Source organism: Staurois parvus, unplaced genomic scaffold, assembly GCF_062004578.1.
Source record: "Staurois parvus isolate SC_StPar_1 unplaced genomic scaffold, SC_StPar_1.0 ptg000439l, whole genome shotgun sequence".
Lineage (NCBI taxonomy): Eukaryota > Metazoa > Chordata > Amphibia > Anura > Ranidae > Staurois > Staurois parvus.
Window position 1 is genome coordinate 2,623,380 of NW_028318235.1, and position 20,696 is coordinate 2,644,075.

At 40.0% G+C, this 20,696-nt stretch overlaps 1 protein-coding gene across 2 annotated transcripts in view; it reads left to right on the top strand.

The window, feature by feature from the left end:
- Window positions 1-4,976, top strand: part of LOC149454038 (angiopoietin-related protein 4-like) — a 51,548-nt gene extending 46,572 nt beyond the window's left edge. For both annotated transcript variants that reach the window (XM_089687875.1, XM_089687876.1), the window contains one exon: window positions 3,121-4,976. In XM_089687875.1, the coding sequence (XP_089544001.1) occupies window positions 3,121-3,293 (173 nt within the window). In that variant the 3' untranslated portion in view covers window positions 3,294-4,976. The remainder of the gene's footprint in view (window positions 1-3,120) is intronic.
- Window positions 4,977-20,696: the final 15,720 nt, after the last annotated feature.

Here is a 20,696-nt window from a genome sequence, read left to right on the forward strand (position 1 = left end):
GGGCCATGTATCGTGAGATTTTAAGCGCAAACCTCCTTCCATCAGCAAGGACATTGAAGATGAAACGTGGCTCGGTCTTCCAAACGACAATGATCCCAAACATACCGCCCGGGCAATGAAGGAGTGGCTTTGTAAGAAGCATTTCAAGGTCCTGGAGTGACCTAGCCAGTCTCCAGATCTCAACCCCATAGAAAACCTTTGGAGGGAGTTGAAAGTCCGTGTTCCCCAGCGACAGCCCCAAAACATCACTGCTCTAGAGGAGATCTGCATGGAGGAATAGGCCAACATACCAGCAACAGTGTGTGCCAACCTTGTGAAGGCTTACAGGAAATGTTTGACCTCTGTCATTGCCAACAAAGGATATATAACAAAGTATTGAGATGAACTTTTGATATTGACCAAATACTTATTTTCCACCACAATTTGCAAATAAATTCTTTCCAAATCAGCCAATGTGATTGTTTGGATTTTTTTTCTCATTTTGTCTCTCATAGTTGAGGTCTACCTATGATGCCAATTACAGACCTCTCTCATCTTTTTAAGTGGGAGAACTTGCACAATTGGTGGCTGACTAAATACCTTTTTGCCCCACTGTACATGTACTGCTCCTCTACCAAGATAGCCTCTTCCACACATGGTACAGCATGGAACAAGGCATGGCAGGTATGTAGTTTTGAAATATAGATTTGTGTAAGACATGCATTTGACCCAAATTTACAGAGTTCAAATTCAGTATATCCTGCAAACAAAGCTACCACAATAAGCAAAAAAAAAGTTCTCTGGTAGTGATCTTAAACTGTTAATAAAGGTCTGCATTCCCTCTTGCTTTAAAGCAAGGAATTGTCTACAGTGACCCTGATATTAGGTGAGAAATGTTTTCTTGTCAACAAACCTCATTTTAGGAATAATTTGTGTACATGCAAATGCATGTACAATGCTTAGCTATCAAAGTGTTCAGCATCACGGAGCATGCTAATGACCCTGTCCACAATCAAAACTTTGTACTTATGTGCATACAAACCCATGTTAAAAGTAGAAGTTGTCATTGCACCTTCATTTTGCTATTTAAAAAATACAAACATGACAAATGGTATCTCAATGACTGTAATGCAATTTGAGTATTATTATTATTATACAGGATTTATATAGTGCCAACGGTTTGCTCAGCACTTTACATTATAGTGGGAGACAATACAGTAACAATACAGTTCAATACAAGAGGGATTTGAGGGCCCTGCTTCTTGGAGCTTACAATCTAGGAGGGAGGGGTGAATGGTACAATAGGTAATAACTGTGGGGGACGGAGTGGTTGGAAGAGTAGAGGATTCCAGTATTAGCAGAGGGCGGGATAGGCTTCCCTGAAGAGATAGGTTTTCAGTGATCGCCTAAAAGTAAGTAGAGTAGGCGATAGTCTGATAGATTGGGGTAGGGAGTTCCAGAGGATGGGTGACGCCCTGGAGAAGTCTTGGAGATGAGCATGGGAGGAGGGGATAAGGGAGCTAGAGAGAAGGAGGTGTTGCGAGGAGCGGAGAGTACGGTTTGGGTGATATTTAGAGACAAGAAATAAGTATGAAACTTGTCTTTTTCTTTTTATTGATTTATTATGAGTAATCAGATTTAGGTTAAAACAAACTTTTGGAGATTTGCTCACTTTTATATGCCTAGCAACAGATATGGCATGTAACATCACAATGGCAGCTTACCTGCCATAGCCCACCCACATTTTTCTGGTTCATGTGTGGGTGCTTTTCTACTCACACCCATACTACCTGCTCACAGAAGTGCAGAGTCTAGTGCAAGATTAAATTTGGCTCAGTGCACTGACACTGACTCACAGTGCGTGAGCAGAGTAAACATTTTGGAAAGTATCCTGTGCACAAAATGACCACTACTCTGGGGTTGACTTGACCTTTGTTCTGGCTTTGATTTCTAATCTTCTTATATTTGATTATGACTAACCTTGGATCCTTATTACTGTTATCTGTTTTCTGCCTCTGTCCCCTAACTGACCTGACCTTTGGCCTGTACTTAACTTTATGCTTTATGATTTGACTCCTTTGACTTGCCTATCAGCTGTTCAGAGTGGAATAATTTGAAGGTCCACAGCTAGGACATGCCACACAATCAAGTTTCAACCCTCTTTTGAAGGGACAATGGCAAAATGTGGCACAGGAGAGTCGCTGTTGTCTGTAGAGATTAAATAGAGCCTCTATTGCCATCACCCACAAGTGTCAAAGAAACTGTGGGGTTTATATACTAAAACTGGAGGGTGAAAAAATCTGGTACAAATGTGCATAGAAACCAATCAGTTTCCAGGTTTTATTGCCAAAGCTTAACTGAACAAGCTGAAGTTAGAAACTGATTGACTACCATGCACAGCTGCACCAGACTCTGAGTGCTCCAGTTTAATAAATCTACCCCTGAGTGAGCCTGACATGGACAGAGCCTGAGTCTTATGAAACATGGATATTTAAAGAAAATCAGCATTTTGGTAAACTAAAGGACAATAATGCAATACTGTTGTATATGTACAGTACCGCATTCTCTCATGCTCACATCATCGGTCTACCCAGTTATAGACATATTTACCAGAAACCTTTTAATACATTTTAAATAATGTACACTACAGTATTTTAGTACACAATAAACTTTGTAAAATGCAGAATCATATCATTATATTTTTTAACCCAACCATGTATTATGACTATATTGTTTCCATAATAAGATTTTATGCTACACAGAGGCTGATATACATAAACATATCAGATTTCATCTTGCAAACTGAAGTGGCCATTAGAAGATTTATATAGGTATTTGATTGTGTCAATCATTAACTTTGATACAAACTATGATACAAGTTAGAATTGTATTGCAGAAAATATACTGAAGCATGACTAATAGGATAATTTACTCGCTACTACACAAAACATTTGCTTATGGCATGGTATTCTAAAAATCTTAAAATGGTCTTTGTACAGTAGATCGTAACCATAAGCTTAAACATACATTTGGGACTAAATGTATCATAGGAAAATGTTAGAAATAGGGTGTAGGTGCCATTTTTTTTTTACTTGTTGAGGACAAATTCTGTAAAACTATGTAAATTATTCTTTGTTCCAGGAGGCTGGTGGTTTAGTACATGCGGCAAGTCTAACCTAAATGGTAAATATTTCCACTCAATACCACGGCAGCGACGTGAAAGAAAGCAGGGAATCTTCTGGAAGACTTGGAAAGGAAGGCATTACCCACTGAAATCAACTATCATTAAAATTCGCCCTTTGGAAACAGAATGACCTGGGCCAAAAAGGAGAGGACTCAATTGCAAGACTGTTTTTTTTACAGATCATTTTAATGGCAAGAGGTAGCCATCTCCAAGACAGTGCAACCTAGGTTATTTGCTTTGGCGAATGTATGCACTTTTGAAACATTGAAGAGTGAAGGCAGAAAAAAGACTAAGTGGTCCATTGAATCTGCTTTTTTTATTTTTTTATTTTTATATATATATTTGTTTAAACTTTTTTTTATATGAACTGTTTGTTCCAAGCAGTTTTGAACCCTCTTAACGTTAATTGACTCACTACCTCTGCTGGAAGTCTATGCCATGCATCAATTACTCTTTTGGTAAAATAATACTTTCTAAGATTAGTTTTGAACTTTCCTCCTGCTAATTTGAGATCATGTCCCTTTAGTCTTGATCTTTGCTTCATATTGAATGTACTGCCCTCCAGAACCTTATTCACCCCTTTAATGTATTTAAAGGCTTTAATCATGTCTCCCCTTTCCCTACTTTTCTTGTGGTAATATAGCTAATTATGACCGCATGCAATTAGTCCTTGTGACGAAGGATTTTACCTTTTAGAGTAGAAGTTATAACCTTTGGAAAATGTTTACTTAAAGCATATGCCAAAGCAAAAAAAATCGTACATCTCTAGAATACACGCTTGTTTCCTCAAGTTATCCCCTTAAACAAACTACAAGTACAGAAAAATAACTGTACCAGAAATATAGTATGGAGCACTTTACTTACTTTGCTCTTTGTATGGGATGTCCCATCCATTTTATAGAAAGAGCACAGACTCTTGAACATCAGACTGGGTGAAGGTGGGTCAGTAAAAGGAACCAATCAGGTACATTGTATACAAATGCATTGTTCTCTTTACATTTTTTCAGCTGCGTGGAGAAAGGATGAGTTTGTTGGTTCATTTGAAAAAAACGATGTAGGAATATAAATCATAAAGAGATGGAAACCTTTCAGAATGTTCTTTTTAGACGCACCACAGAACTTTAGAACTATATTAGAAATGTACAGTATGATTCTCATTTCGTAAAGTAAGTCTTCTAAACTTCATTTCCCTATAGTACAGTGAGTCCACCCAAGCTTTAGGCACTATATGGTCTGATTGTACAATCTCCTTTAGATCTAACATCCATTACTGTATGTAGTGCATATGCCTGCGTTATTTTACACCATTTGAAAAGATTGTTTAGGTTTGTCCTCACATTATATAGTTTTGGTAAATCTAAAGGAGATTGTATAGCGCATGGCCAGCTTGTAGTAGTAGAGTCCCCTGCTTTTGCCAAAAACACATTTTCAAAAATTTCTATCACAGCAACACCTGTCTATGTCTTACCTGTCTTACATTAAGTAAGCTGAAGCCAGATCGGCATTGCTTTTGAGGTATCCCTTCTCAAGGTCCAGAAGGCTCTCTATTAGAAAGAACCCAATACCGATCATGTACATCTCTATACCACATCAGCCAAATCTCAGATCTAAATTGAAAGAAACGTAACACCTTTGGCAGGTAAAACAGACCTTAGATGTGTTTTATCAGTGTATATACTGTAGTTTGTTGCCTGTTGTTCAGCTTTGAGTGTGCAATGAATTATGAATAGTAATGTACAGAAGCTGTATAGTAGTTGGTGCTGCCTAACTTTATGTATTTTTCTTTTTGTAATAAACTTGATATGTAAGCAGATGTATACATCTCTATTCAGTCCTGAAATGTAACCTATATTTAATGTAAATTGTGCACTAAATATTTTTCTGGGAGGGAAGAATGTTAAAAGGCCCTCATATGAGACAAGAAGCATCCTGTAAATTAACATTGTTCCAAATACGATTTCCTAAGGTAAGGTTTTCTGTTGATTACAATGATATGGCAGTAAAGGTAAACATACTTTAAATAAAATGCTGGTTTACCATGTTGTTTTAAAAGATGTTGTATATAGAATTTACATATAGTCTAAGATGTAAACATACCATGCATATTAACTAATATTCCAAACACACTATATAAATCCCTTGTGTCTATTGTTTGGCCTGCAGAGTGCATGTGGCTCTTTGAAATATATTGTTTGGTGCTTACTTAAACCAGTGAGGTGAAAAATATCCTTTAGACTGGCTTCTACTAGTTAAATGGTTGTTTGTTACCTTCACACTATCTTACTTTTTGTGTGATGTTCATCCCTTTTCTCTTAAATGTTTTTTTTTGTATCTTTTATAAACCATCTTGTCCAGAGAAATTATAAATATGGCATATGCCTGGTGGAGATCAAGCTGAAGAGGGACATCTCTTGCACCTCTGGTAGTAGTGGTAGGGTATGTGAGTACACAGAGTGACATGATGGCTGATGTTGCAGGTAGCACCTAATCAGAAAGTAGCAGGGTAGCCAAGACAAAAACCTAAGGTCATCAACAGTGGGACAGTGAGGTACTAAATCAGAAAGCAAGGACAGCTCCAAGATGCAGGCTGAGGTCAGCAACAAGCAGGCAGCAAGATACAGGAACATAAGGCAGTGTCAGGATTCAGTGACCATCAGTGCAGTTCAATATAAACAGTATTCACCACATGCTGTATGAAAGTAAAGTCCAATAAAGCAATAAGTAAAAATAAACATAAAAGTCCACAATCCCAAGTGTAATGAGTGAATTGGAAAATATCTTCCTCATAAAAAGTGCAAATCATCCATTGGCTATCACACTTCATTGTTCCTTTAAGGCATACTTGTAAAACATACCAAAATGTTTTGACTTCCTTGCTCAGAGAAGTAAACAAAACACTTGTGTGAAAGGGATCCAGCTTAGTGCACTGTGATAATCCTTTTGTATAGATCTCTGCCAAAATTCCAGGGCTTCAACATATCTAGGGAAAGAAAAGCAGAGAAGTCACATAACGTAAAACAACAAATTTAAAATGTTATTAAAATGGTCAAAATATTCAAAACATAAGAACAGTAGCGCATGTAGTATTGAAAAGCCAGTCCAGGGACTCAGACGAGCCACTTCCAGGTATCCGGATGCATATCACAAACATCTGCTCTGTTTGTTTGTGATCACGCATCCTGATACCTGGAAGTAACCCATTTTGAGTCTGAGGACCGGCTTTTTAGCACTACATGTGCTGTTGCTCTTATGTTTGTGAGTATTTTGGCCGTTTTATTAAAATTTTAAGTTTGATGCACACTATGTGGCTTCCCCAGTTTTCTTTTCTTGGATATGATGGATCCCTGGAGTTTCAATTAGCGGAGATCCATACAAGAGGATGATCACTCTGTGCTAAGCAGGATCCCTTTTAGTGTTCTCTGAGCAAGGAAGTCAAAACATTTTTGGTGTTACGTAAGCATGCAGTGAAAGAACAACGAGGGGTTGTTTCCATACAGTAAATGATTTGTACTTTTTATGAAGAAGATAAGTCACTCATCACACTTGGCTTGTGGACTTTTTTGCTTATTTTTACTTGTTGCTTCATTAGTTTTTTTTGTAGTGGTTATTGTTTATATTGATTAATAAGTGCTGCACTCACATTTTCTTGGTCAACTTATATTGGTTGATGTTTTACAGTAGTGTCAGGATACAGGGTGAGTTCAATTAACAGGGGGGCAACATGATGCAAAGTCTGAAGACAGGGAGAGCAGTTCAAAACATAGGCCAAGGTCACAGTAGGCAGACAAGGATCCAGAGACAGGTCAAAAGCACGCCAGGTCATACATGGGAAAGCAGAAGCAGCAGGTCAGGTAACACGTAAATCAAGAACAAGCTGAAGACCACTCGGCAAACTGTCCACGTCACACTTCAGCTTATAAAAGAAAATTGCACTAATACACTATGAATGTGCTGTGTATTGTGTAAGCTAATCTGTGCTAATACACTTCTGGTACAGACCTTAAGCACAGAAACACATGCATATGTTTGCGCTGCTCTTCTTTTACTGGAACACACTGGACTTTCCTTACAGCCTATGCATGTTTCCAGTCTCCAGCATCTCCTGTAGCATGCCGGTAGTATCTGATCTGTTGCATGTCTGCAGTCCCTCCTGGCAACTTTCTGTAGAGGGTGCTCTAAGGGGCTGAACTTTAGATCCTGTATATCAACTAAGTCAACCACCACTGATAAATGTACTTGTGAATAAAAAAAATACTTATAAAGCTTCTATGCTTGACCTACATCCAAGGATATTGTTGGCCCACTGTGCAGGATCCCGACCAATGCCTCATTAGGGATCCCAGCATAGTAGTCATACTCAATGTTAATCAAGCACTTCCAGTTTTTGAACAGAGCCTCGATATTCTTAAGGGCCCCTGCAGACCTCCTAGCATATCTCAGTTTTGTCCGGCATACAGAGGAAAATCCCAGGTTCCTGTGGACCGCTGGGAAATTTCCCTGCACCCTGCTTAAAGGAGAAGTATAGCCAAAGCTTGTTTGGCTGTAGTTCTCCTGTGGTTTACAGGTTTGCAGTTTGTTCTGCATTCTGTGACCCATTTTCAGTTGACAGCGTGCTAAAGTCCGCTGTCAGCTGATGTCACTCAGCCAGTCCAGGCTGGGGAAAGATCCCAACTTTAAAGTTGGGATCCACCCAGATCTCTGGACAGGAAGTTGGCTCAGCCACTCAGTTGTCCGCTACTCCTGCCCCCTCCAAAGCCCAGCACTGCAGTGACCACTGAGAAGTGGCAGAGCAGAGAGTGGTGACTGACTGACACCCTTACTGCCGGGGGAGGGGGGACAGATGCAGCCTTGGATCAATGCTGCATCCACAAGATAAGTATACATTGAAAAAAAAATGTACTTCTCTTTTAGGTTCTATTGAGTTTTCAGGCTGAAAAAAAAATATGTCCAGTGTGTTTTTGAGTGGAGCTTTTCCGGCAGAAATAAATGCTTGACACTCCTAAACATGGCATTTAGGGGCGTTCTGTATTTTCATTGATGCATTCAGTGTACATTGATTATAGTGAAAAATGAGCAGAGAGGAATGTTTTGGAAAACATTACCCATAAGCACAATCAACTCTTGCAATACAAGCCACTATAAGCGGTTTTTTTATTCTGCTTTATTACCAAAGGTTCTGGCATTCTTTTCAACAGCCTAGTGTGCATTGACCCTAAAATTCACAACTTGCAAAGAATATACCCACCTCAGGGACAAAACCTATAGTACTTGCATTTTAACACTAAGATTTTCACTGATCTACTGTATATGTTAATGAATAAAACAAAACGTGCTAGAAAAGTCATTTTGGCAGTGAGATATGCTGCTGAGCAAGGTAAAAGTGTGATTGTGATAGCAGACACTATATCTGAGCGGGGACAGTGACAAAGGAAAGCTGGAACTCTGCAAAAGAAATGTGGAGTATGAAAATAGGTAAGCTGCTTACCTTTCAGTTTGCTTTTTCCTTACATGTCATAACATAATACTAGTGTATTTATTAAGCTTGGTACACACGTTAAGTTTTTTTTCATCAAACCCAGCAGGCTCAAGGAAAAAAAAAACAGAGGAGGTCTATGTACTAACTATGCAATGTTAGTACATCGATCTCCTCCCTATGCTATTTTGTTTTGACAGGGGGACTGCTCCTCCCCCAGAATACACTGGTTAGCGCTCGCAGCCATTGGCTTCAGATCAGCTGCTGGTTTTACAGCATGCTCATTCGACAAAAGCCAGTCATGAGATTGGCTTCTGATGGATAAGCAGCTGTACAAACAGAAAGTTGGCCAGTTTCTACCGTAACGGCTGATTTAGGATGATATTTGGCCGTGTTTAAGGGGGCTTAAGGCTTGCTTTATAAAGCACAACATTGAAAGGTTTTTGGTTTGTAACACTTAGGGATGAGCGAAATGTACAGATTCCAAGGAAGTTTGTTTCCAAGGAAAGCAGTGATTTCATCATTGTGGAGATTGAGAAGTAGTGCCAAGCGGAGAGAGTGGGCCAATAATGAGCAGGAAGAGGCTTCAAATGAGTCTATCCTAATGTAGAAAGGCTGAAAAGTGTTAAGGCCCAACTGAACATTCCAGGTGCATATAATAGTGTGAAAGGTCTTACAGCTCAGGTTCTCCAAAAAGCAGCTGCAGCAAAGGAACCCCTGTCAGCATGCTGTGTAGTGGGTAGTGCACGTGTATGGTATCTGTGTGTGGTTATTTCTTTTTAGAGTATTACTGCCAACATGTTGATAGAGAAAAGAGCAGTCAGCCCCTTCTTCCTTGTTGCCAGGCACTTACCACTGAGCATTTCTGTGTTCATTCACAATTCAAAGGAGTTGGTAAACAGAGCTTTTGTTACCAATCCCCTGCTCATCATTATGAACTGTTCAGATCCTCCTGCTGTGTGCCAACAGTATGATCCCCTCTTGACCTGTTCTCAGAAGGGATCAGAGGCCACATAGGAGTCAACAGGTTGTAGATCAAACTGCAGGCACACAACATAGAGCTTCTAACGTCAGTTTGTTCAATTCAACTTTGACAATAAAACCTAGCAGCCAATTGGTTTCTATGCAGAGCTGCATCAGATTTTGCATGCTCCAGTTTTAGTAAGTAACCCCCAATGTGCCACATGGAGCATAGAGAAGAGAAAGAGAAGCAAAGAATTGTCTGAGGATTTGAGAACAAAAATTGTGGAAATGCATGGAGAATCCTAACCCCTTCACGCTGGATCGTCCCGGCGTGAAGAGGAGTTCCTGCACCAGGAGAAGGGCGAGACGGGGCGGGGCTTAGTGTCATGTGGCCGCCGTGATGTCACATGATCGGTCAAGGTCCCGATCGAAAGAGCGGACCAGGACCTTTCCGTGAGTATCTCACATGTGTGCTGGGAGCGCTCAGGGCACGCGCTCTCAGCACATGTGTTTTTTGCTACATGAACGCAAATATGCGGTCGCTCGACGTCTAGGCCCAGACACCGGGAGGCCGCACATTTGCGTGCGGCCGGCGTGAAGGGATTAAGGTCACAAGTCTATCTCCAGAGATCTTAAAGGATAAATTCACCTTTCTGACAAAAACAATATATTTCCTTTTTTTGCAGGTAAAAGAAATGTGCATTTATTATTTTTGTCCACAGGAGCCTGGAAAGCATTGCACCAGCAATCAGTAGATCGCTGATGCCATGCAGGTCATCTGCAGACCTGTCAGAATATCTGCTTTTTGTAAGGGATGTACGAGCAAGCAGATATTCTGACAGGAAGCTTTAATGAACTATCACGGCACTCCACAGCGCCGTGGTAGTTAATTGAAAACTACAAGCTGAAAGCCGCTAAGGCTGCCGGGACTTGTAGGCACTCATTCACAGAACTCTGTGAATGAGCGATGCGGCTGTGCGGGGGGAGCCCCACACCGCAGTGCTGTTTTCAAAACTGACATAGTACAGGGAAACTTCTCCCTGTACTGTCAGAGGGAGGGGGGGGGGGGGGCGGCAGGGGCGGCTGCAGCTATGGGAACATGTTACATATTCCACCCTAAAAATGCATGTAACATGTATGTAACATGTTCCCAAAGGTGAACTTATCCTTTAATGTTCTTGTGTCCACTGTGCGTAACATTGTCGAAAAGTTTACAGCCCATGGTACTGTAGCTAATCTCCCTGGATGTGAACAAAAGAGAAAAATTGATCAAAGATTGCAACAAAGGATTTTTCGAATGTTGGCTAAAGAATCTTGATCAACTTCCAGACAAATTCAAGCTGAACTTTGGTAACAGGGTACAACTGTGTCAGGTTGCAGTATACATCGCCATCTGAATGAAAAGGGTCGCTATGGTAGGAGACCCTGGAGGACCCCACTGCTGACAGAGAATCTTAAAAAGCCAGATTGGAGTTTGCCAAAAGTTACCTGAGGAAGCCAAAATTCTTTTGGGAGAATGTGCTGTGGACAGACGAAAAATTACAGATTTTTGGTAAAGGTCATCATTCTACTGTTTTCAGACAAAGTAATGAGGCCTTTAAAGAAAAGAATACACTCCCTACAGTCAAACATGGTGGAGGTTCACTGATGTTTTGGGGTTGCTTTGCTGCCTAAGGCACTGGATGTCTTGATTGTGTGAATGGCATTATGAAATCTGAAGACTACCACAGAATTCTGGAGTGCAATGTAGGGCCCAGTGTCAGAAAGTTGGGTCTCCGTCAGAGGTCTTACAGCAGGACAATGACCTAAAGCACATGTCAAAAAGCACCCAGAAATTGTAGCACTGGAGAGTACTGAAATGGCCAGCAATCAGTCCAGATCTCAATCCCATAGAGCTCCTGTGGAAAGATCTCAAAACAGCAATTGGGAAAAGGAAACCTTCCATTCTGAGAGACCTGGAGCAGTTGGCAAAAGAAGAGTGGTCCAAAATTCCAGTAGAGAGGTGTAAGAAGCTCACTTGATGGTTCCAGGAAGTGATTGATTTAAGAGGCTGTTGCTCAGTCTATACAATTCTGTGCCCCCCTGGCCCTGGTAAATAACGCCTCTGAAAGAACAAAAGAACTCTGCAGGGCAGGCAGGCAGGCAACCAATGCATGCACAGAAATGTTGACAAAAGAAGAGTGGTCTAAAATTCCAGTAGAGAGGTGTAAGAAACTCATTGATGGTTACAGGAAGTGATTGATTTCAGTAATTTTTCCCAAGAAGTCTGCTACCAAATATTAAATTGAGGGTGCCAGTCATTTTGTCCAGTCCATTTTTGGAGTTTTGCACAGAATGTGTCAGATTTGGTCTTTTGTTTCTCCACTTTTTTGTGTCATACCAATACAAACAAAAAAAAATAAACACGAGAATGACTAAACATTTGTAATTGCAACAATTGTATGGGCAAAGTGGTGTATTATCTGACAGAAATGCAGGAATGCCAATACTTTTGGCCATTACTGTAGCTGGGCAAAATAAAAAAAGAAAAGAGCTCCTATAAAAGAATACACTTTATGCTTGCCTGTCCTAATGCCATCCATAGAATATTCACTTGATTGCTAAATAACTCTTCCGAAGGAACCAAATAATTCAGCAGGGGAGGCAGGCATCCAATGCATGCACAAAAATGTTGGTTGTTAAAGTTGAACTCTAAGCACAAACTATTGTTTAAATTAAGGTTTAAAATTACCTTGGTAGAATACTTAAAGCAGAACTAAACCTTAGATTGTACGCACCTTGAGGGTTAGGGATTGATGTGAATGTACAATATATATATGTAAAGCGCTGCGTAAATTACGGCGCTTTATAAGTACCTGAAATAAATAAAAATAAACTAAACTCTCCTATATTTTAGCCTCTGTTTGATCTTCACCTGTCATGATGCTGCACATGTGATCAGTTATGACACTAACCATTTGATGGTTTGACAGTTTGGTTGATAGCACCAGTAAATGTGACAGGTACATTCCTGGCATGCCCGAAATGTAACTGTTTTTTGAACCCGTTAAATCAAAGGGTTTAAATCAATCCTGTCATACACGGTCACCAGCCGCTTTGGCAAACACCAGAGGTTTGCAGTCAAGTGACCACTTGGATAAAGTAAAAACAATGTTGAGATTTGGAGATTTAAAAGTAACTGATTGAAGGCATCAGAAGAGAAGTGGGGATGCAACGTTTAAAATGTGGGCAACTATTGCCTTTCATTAGAAAGCAACAACTTTAAGCTGGCTATACATTTGAATCTTGTTCAGTAGACGGCCTTGCCATCCACTTCCCATCCAACATGCCTCAATTGAAGAATGAGGCCAGGCAGAAAATGATGGTCCGGACAGTGGCGCTATCCAATTAGATGCAGCCATTGTTCGGATATTCTGACAGTTGGGGGCTGGCTAGTATAATAGCTGCAGTGGAAGATTCTTCCTTACATGCTGTGTAGCATAGATGAAGGACTTTTACAAAAAAAATATATGTATATGGCCAGCTTCACAGAGAGGCCACTTCCTGTATACACGGCCAGTGACCCCAGCCAGCTCTGTAAGCACTGGAAGACTAGAATTCCCCCTAAATTTATTTTTTAGTGTTAATATCACTACACTGCCTGAGAAAGATAGAACATTGTTTTGGAAGAGGCAGTACAGCCTCGGCTTTCCCTGCTCAGAACCGCCACTTTGGCGAGTCTACTCTCATCCACTGCTCGCATCCTATTTACTGCAGAACCACTCTCTACTGTGTAAACACCTCTGTTAAACTGTCTCTGCTTCAGACCTCAGCATCTTTTGGCTGTTATTTGCATGGAAGTTAAGGATGCTGAGAATGGAGATAGCACAGTGGGCAGGGCGTTGTGCGCAAAAAGGTAATTAAAAAATGTAGCTAGGAAAGCACAGTAATGCTTGTGGTATCTGGTTGTCAATTGTGTCCTTTCAGTTCTGCCAAAGCTGAAAACATAGCTACAGGACACTACTCTGTGGAAAAGAGAGGGCCTGTACAACCAGAGCAGTGTTAAAATGGGAGAGAGTGTTCAGTAACAAAGCTAAAGAATTGCCAGCATGCTACAGAATTAAAATGTACAACATGACTGCAATGTATGAGTTAGATGTAGGTGCAAAACAAAGGATTGTACCACCACTAGGAATGAACAATGACTATGATCTTTCCTCAGTGTCACGTCCCCACCTCTAATTGGTCACAGGGAATGGCCTAGATAAACATTTTAGTACTACGTTACAGAAATGGTAGAGTGCCCTGCGGACCAATTTACCTGGCTCCCAAGGACAGAAGATCTTTTGCAGCCCCAGAGATGTTAAGACAGGGGCTAAGAAGGGGGGATTATACAGCATTAAGACTGGCTAATTAAAAAATACTAAGGGATGTTACAGACAGGAGAGCAGGGTATTTTTAGGTGCTGACTGTAGTTCAGTTTTAAGATTCTTTAGGAGACTTAGCTCAGCAATGGAGCAAAGACAAACAGACACTGACTGGCTTAGGTAAGTATTAATCTTCTTCAGAAGCTTATTGTTATTTAAAAAAGAATGGTCAAAGCTCTTTTAGACATACTTAAGACATACAGTCTGCTGTTGGCTGACATAACAGAACATGTCCAGCATGTTGGGATCCACCCAGATGCTTGACTGGCAGCTGGCTCAGCTTCTCAGCGTGCCACCGAGAGCCTGAGCCAGCTGCTACCTCCCCTCCACAGCTCAGCACTCCAGTGAGAGCTGGAGGGGCAGAGTAGAAAGCGATGACTGACAGTCACTGCTCTGTGTTGAGAGCAGGACTGTAGAGCTGGCAGGGGACAGCTGCAGCCATCTAGGTGCATGATTTTTTTTTTTTTTTATATCCCACAATTATCTTGTAATGTTTATATTGGATAATTACACATGCAATAGTGACAGATAATGAAAATCAATGCTTCCAGTATTATCATTCAATGAACGTTTAGTGTCCATGTTGTCAGGAAAACAAAATGCACAGCCACTATGTTATGCTGGCTATACACTGATAGAAATTCAGCCAGTTCAGCAGAGAGAAGCCAAATTCTGATCAGTGTGTGGGCATCCCTGCTTGACAGGAGTCGATCATTTGATCAACTTCTGGTGAAGGAGCATGCAGGAAAACATTTGATGCAGCAGGTCCTGCTGGCAGAATATAGTGTCCCAGTGGAGGGGATTCCTCCATCCACCTCATTTGTATAGATGGAGAAATCTGTTCATTTTTTTCTTTAATGCAGCCTGCAATAACTACAGCCCTAAATATACATGGAATAGTTTGTGGGAACCCAACATGAGAGAACATGCCCAGTAGATCAAAAACATAGAGAAGTGGCTGTGAATATAGCATACTTGGATTTTGCTAAAGCGTTTGCCACAGTTCCCCACACATGGCTAATGTGTAAGGTAAACTCTATATGCTTAGAACATTCAATTTGTAAATGAATAGAAAACCATCCAAAAGAACTATTCAGAAAATAGTGAATAATGATTCATACTCTGAATATCTAAGGTTATTAGTGGTGTACCCCCAAATTAAGTGTTGGAACCCTTACTTTTTAACATGTTAATAAATAATATAGGGTCTGGGATTAAAAGTATTTGCAGGTGACTACAAGCTGTGCAGTGGAATAACATTCTTACAGGATGTTTTCAATTTACAAGGTGACCTCAATGCACTATTTATTTGGGCAACTATTTGGCAAATAATGTTTAATGTTGATAAATGTAAGGTTATGCACTTGGGGGTTAAAAACATGCATGCATCATACATTCGAGAAGTACAACTGGGAGAATCAATGGAGTAGAAGGATCTGCATGTTCTGGTAGAACACGGACTTAATATTAACATGCTAGAATGTGTAGGCTTCCTCTCCTGTTTGTGCCAAATGCTCTGGAGCAGTGGGGTCATTTTACCTTATGGTCTGGGAATGCCCGCCAATATGAGCCTTTCTGTCCGAAGTCACTAACTTTATCAGTACGATTCTACAGCTCCCCAATATATGTAACCCCTTCCATTGCTTATTATGTTGTGGAGGATGACGCTTTCAATAATATAATGAAAACACTTCTACAGTTACTGTTTTTTTATGAGAAGAATCAAATAATGATGTATTGGAAACCCACCTTCCTCCCCTCCTTATCTTTTTGGCTTGCTCTTGTTAGTAAGGCAATCCCCATGTACAAAGTGACATATGAGGCGAGGGGATACACTGAGAAGTTCGATAAGGTCTGGTCTCCCTGACTAGATTCCTAAGATACAGCTACTTCAGAATAATGTTCTGTGCCTACATGTACATAATCACTTACTGCCATCAGCTCAGAGGTCATTTGGTGTACCTATGCTTTCAAACCTTTTGTAATTATATATTTTCTGTGTTTCTGTCTAGGGACACAGGTATTTGGTCCTTTTCACTGTACTAGTATATATGGACATGCTGTTATTTGATCTTGTTTTGTAAACTTTTGAGCTATGTCTCAATTTTGTATCTGCACTTGGTTTCTTTTCTTTCTTTTGTATGTTGACAGCATGAGAAAAATGTACCCTTTTATAAAAAGAATGCAATGCCAGATGTAATTTCTAAAGCAAGCAAATACTTTCTAGTAATAAAAGCGGTATAGACTCCAGAGAGAGACATCCTTTTGCCCCTGTACACATTATCAGCAAGACCTCTACTGCATATGTCATTCAAATTTGGCCACCAGTTAACAAGAAGGATAACGAAGAACTGAAGAAAGTGCATGGAAGAGCAACCAAACTAATACGATAAGGGATTCTGCTATGAGGAAGGATTAGCTAAACTGAATTTATTCTCTCTTAAAAAAGAGGCAGTTAAGGGGAGGAATATTATCACCATGCATACTTTAAACACATAAATGGTTCATATAGAAAACTTGGTGCAGAGGTATTCACTCTCAGGTCATTACAATTTGAAGGAAAAGATACTTAACCTCCACAGAGAAAGGATTATTCACAGCAAGAGCTATAAAAATGTGGAGCAGACTCCATAAGGAAATTATCACAGGTTCACCAATGATGTCAGCTTTTACGTGTTAATAGTCACTTTCAGCTAGGTAAACTCCATGGTTACGCTATCAATGTATTCCTGTGGACTCCTTAAAAAGTCCCCTACTGAGGGTGTAGCTGTCATAAGAACATCTTACAAAAGTATTGTATTGAAACCCCCCCACCCCCAAGACAATATACATAAAACACTGTAGCTCCTAATTAATTGCTTCTGTTTACATGTTCACCAACAATATCCTTGTGTGAAACAAAATTAAAGTACAGCTAAACCCTAACTGGATGACATTTTTGATAGTTTTGTGTAGCCACACAGGTTGCCCTTATTATAATGTATCACTGTTTCCCAGTAAAACAGTAACAGGAGGCAGCAAAACAAAAGGCTTCTTTTATTATTCTTTAACAGATACTTACATCACACCATCATGTTATCTGCTTCCATACAGGGCACTTTTACCCCCTTTTTGCCCAGGCCATTTTTCAGGTTTCAGCGCTCTCACACTTTGAATGACAATTGCGCGGTCATACAACACTGTACCCAAACTAACATTTTATCATTTTCTTCACACAACTAGAGCTTTCTTTTGGTGGTACTTAATCAACACTGGGGTTTTAATTTTTTGCTAAATTAACAAAAAAAAAGACTGAAAATTTTGAAAAAAAAAAACCCGTTTTTCTTTGTTTCTGTTATAAAAGTTTGCAAATAAAAAATTGTTCTTCATAAATTTAGGCCAAGATGTATTCTGCTACATGTCTTTGGTGAAAATAACCCAAATTAGGATGTACTATTTCGTTTGTAGGAAAGTTATAGAGTTCACAAACGATGGGATATATCTGAAAAATGATCAATCCTGAAGTACTGACGGCCAATCTAATTTCTTGAGGTCCAAGAATGTCAGAACAGTACAGATATCCCCCAAATGGTCCCTTTTTGCAAAGTAGACAGTCCGACGTACTTCATAAGAGGCATGGCGAGTTTTTTGTCGTTGTAATTTTTTTGTCATAATTTTTCAGACAATGAAAAAAAAATATTTTCACTATTTATTTTTTTTTACATACTGTTACGAGTGCAATACAGCGTCATCATATAACTGGCATGGTGGTGATTAGGGACACTGACTGGTGACAGTATGAAAAAAAAAATTATAATTTTTAAAATGTTGTATTAGTTTTAATTTTTTTTTTTCTTTTAAGATTTTTTTTCATATTTCACTATGATCAAAGTAGTAAAACGTTAGCATAGTAACATTGTACTACTTTGGGGAAGTGACCAGTATTTGTTTTTTTTTTTTTTTTTTTTACACAATTTGCTTATAGCAAAGAATTACTTTGCTATAAGCAAGCATTTACCTGAATGACATCGATTCATTCAGGGTTTTTTTTTTTGTGCTTAGCTGTGATTTGGCCACGGCTAATCACATGACATAGCTGGGCTGTGATTGGTCCAGCTTGTGCATGTGATCGCTGTGAGCATTCACAGCTAGACACATTAATATACAATGGATGGCATGAAAGGAAGCCATCCATTGTATACAACTGTCATGTGACCTGCTGTGATTGGTCACAGCAGGTCACATGGTACCGGCAACAGGGCCGGTACTCAGATCTGTCATCGGCCGTGTCTGAGGTACACGGCCGGTGACAGATCGCGCCACTGCGCGGCTCTGCGGGCTTGCAAACTGCGCATGCCTGAAAGGACGCCATATGGTGGCCTCCCGAACAGACAAGGGGTTTGCAGGCCGCCATCTGGCTATAGGCCGGGCGGGAACCTGTTAAGCAGCGCATATACACTATTTTGCACATTCACATCAGTTATCATTATGTAGAATCTGTTTACTGCAAGTTACAAAAGTCAGAAAGCAGGAAAACAGTTTTGTCACCAATACAAAAGCGTACAGAACCTGTAAACAATGTACAGTGGAGATAGGAGGTGGTTTAGTCCATCTCCTAGAGTTGTAAAGTACAACATATATGTTGGTATAAACCAACATGTAATTTAACAGATCAGAGAACATAAGGCTCACATGATATCCAAGAGTAACCAGATTGTGGAATGCCAAATAGGGAAAGTGAACCTAAAAGGCATCTGGCATGAACACTAAGTTGCAATACAGCAAAGGAGTAAAAGAGTAAAGGAGGAGAAAGAGATAAAGGGGGCAGTGCCACAAAAATCACACCCAAGACTCAGTGGTAGGAAAAAGGGATCAGAGGCATTGGGGGGGGGGAGAAGAACAAAGAGGAACAGCTCCGATACTTTATAGATAGCGAGAGAATTTGGCTGTAGTCAGTATTCCCATTGTGTACACACCATCGGTGGCTGTTCTAGTGGTTTGTATTTGGCATAAATAATCCTTTCCATGGACTGGATTTAGGTAATCTCACCCAGTCTGTGATAGAAGGGCTAAGCAGTTTATGCCAGTTACAAGCTATGACAGTTCTAGCCACTGTGGGCATGTGGCATAAAATATTTTTTCTAGCCGATTTGAAAGATCCCAGGATGATCGCAAGAAATGTGATACGAACGTCAGGTTGAAGAGAGGAAGCCGTGACTTCATAATTGCTAAAAAGTTTTGGCTAGGAGGCAACGAGAGGGCAGCAGGCCCAATATGGGTCTTGGTCCCTTTTCTGCCAGGCATCTCCAACAAAACTCTGGACTGTCATAGTCAATAATATGGAGGTCAACGGTACCATAGAGAAAGGATTTTATAGTTTCTCTCCTGATGTATTGCAGAGATGTTGAGCTTGTGAGTAAGGGAGAGGGATTTATTCCAGTCAGGCTGTGAAATGGACGAGTCCACTAGGGCCAATTTAGAAAGGAACCAATTACCCTATCAATATGTCTTTGGAGTGTGGGAGGAAACCAGAGTACCCAAAGGAAACCCACGCAGGCACAGGGATAACACGTAAACCCTAAGCAGATAGAGTTGTGGCTTAAAGGAAATATAGCTTAATTACTGCACAAAATAGAAGTATAAGCCTCAACTTTTTATGTTAGTTTAGCATATAGTACTGGTGATGCTGTACGGTAGGCTACAATATTCATTTACTGGTATGTTAGAAATCAGCTTTTAAAATGCTGGATGTTTTCTATGCATACCACTATGCACAGCACAATACACCATCACTTTATCATCACAAAATCTATGAGAGACAGGCTTTGAATTTGAAACTCATTGACCCCTCCAAAACACTAAGGAGTCCATGTATAAAAGATTTGCTAAATGAAAGTGACCAATATCCACACAGGCCCAACTTAACTGTTTAATGTGATTATTCCTTATGATCATAAGCACCATCTAGTGGCAATAATGCGATAATTTTTAGAAAACACCTTCAGGGCAAAAAAGGGCATCATGTCCACAAGATGCTGTATTATCACAGATGATAAAATTATATTACACAAAATATAGCAAGTTTAATTGGAGCTGTGTGGATCTTTGTCACATTTGTTCAGCAAATGTTTTATACACAGACCCCTTACAAAGTGTAACTAAACCCAACAATAAAAATGTACAGTAATATAGTGCAGCTTAGCATTGATGTTGTAGAATCATTCATTTTGTCAGATTTTTTTCTAAGCACACAATGATTACTCATTATAAGGCATCAACAGAGGAGCAGCGTTGTCTTCCTCCTCCTTTCCATAACATAGGGGGAAGTATTCTGTACTTCATAGAGATAATTGGGCAGGGCTGGTAGCACTACTAATTGAGAGGCGCTAATAGGACGTCTGGCAAGATTCACAGGTAAAACAACCAAAATGCTCTCAATAGTATAAATAACTGATCAATATATATATATATATATATTGAAGTACCAACCTTTCTTCACTCTGCAATGGACCTTGGTGGATTTAGTGTGTTTAACCCAGGGTTACATAACATACATACTCAATAAAGTATTTACTTATTTAATCACTTGCCCTCCAGAGGATTTAACCCCCTTCCTGACCAGGCCATTGTTTGCGATACGGCGCTGCGGTATTTGATCAGTGCTAATACAAAGCACTGACACTGTACTAATGACACTGGGCAGGAAGGGGTT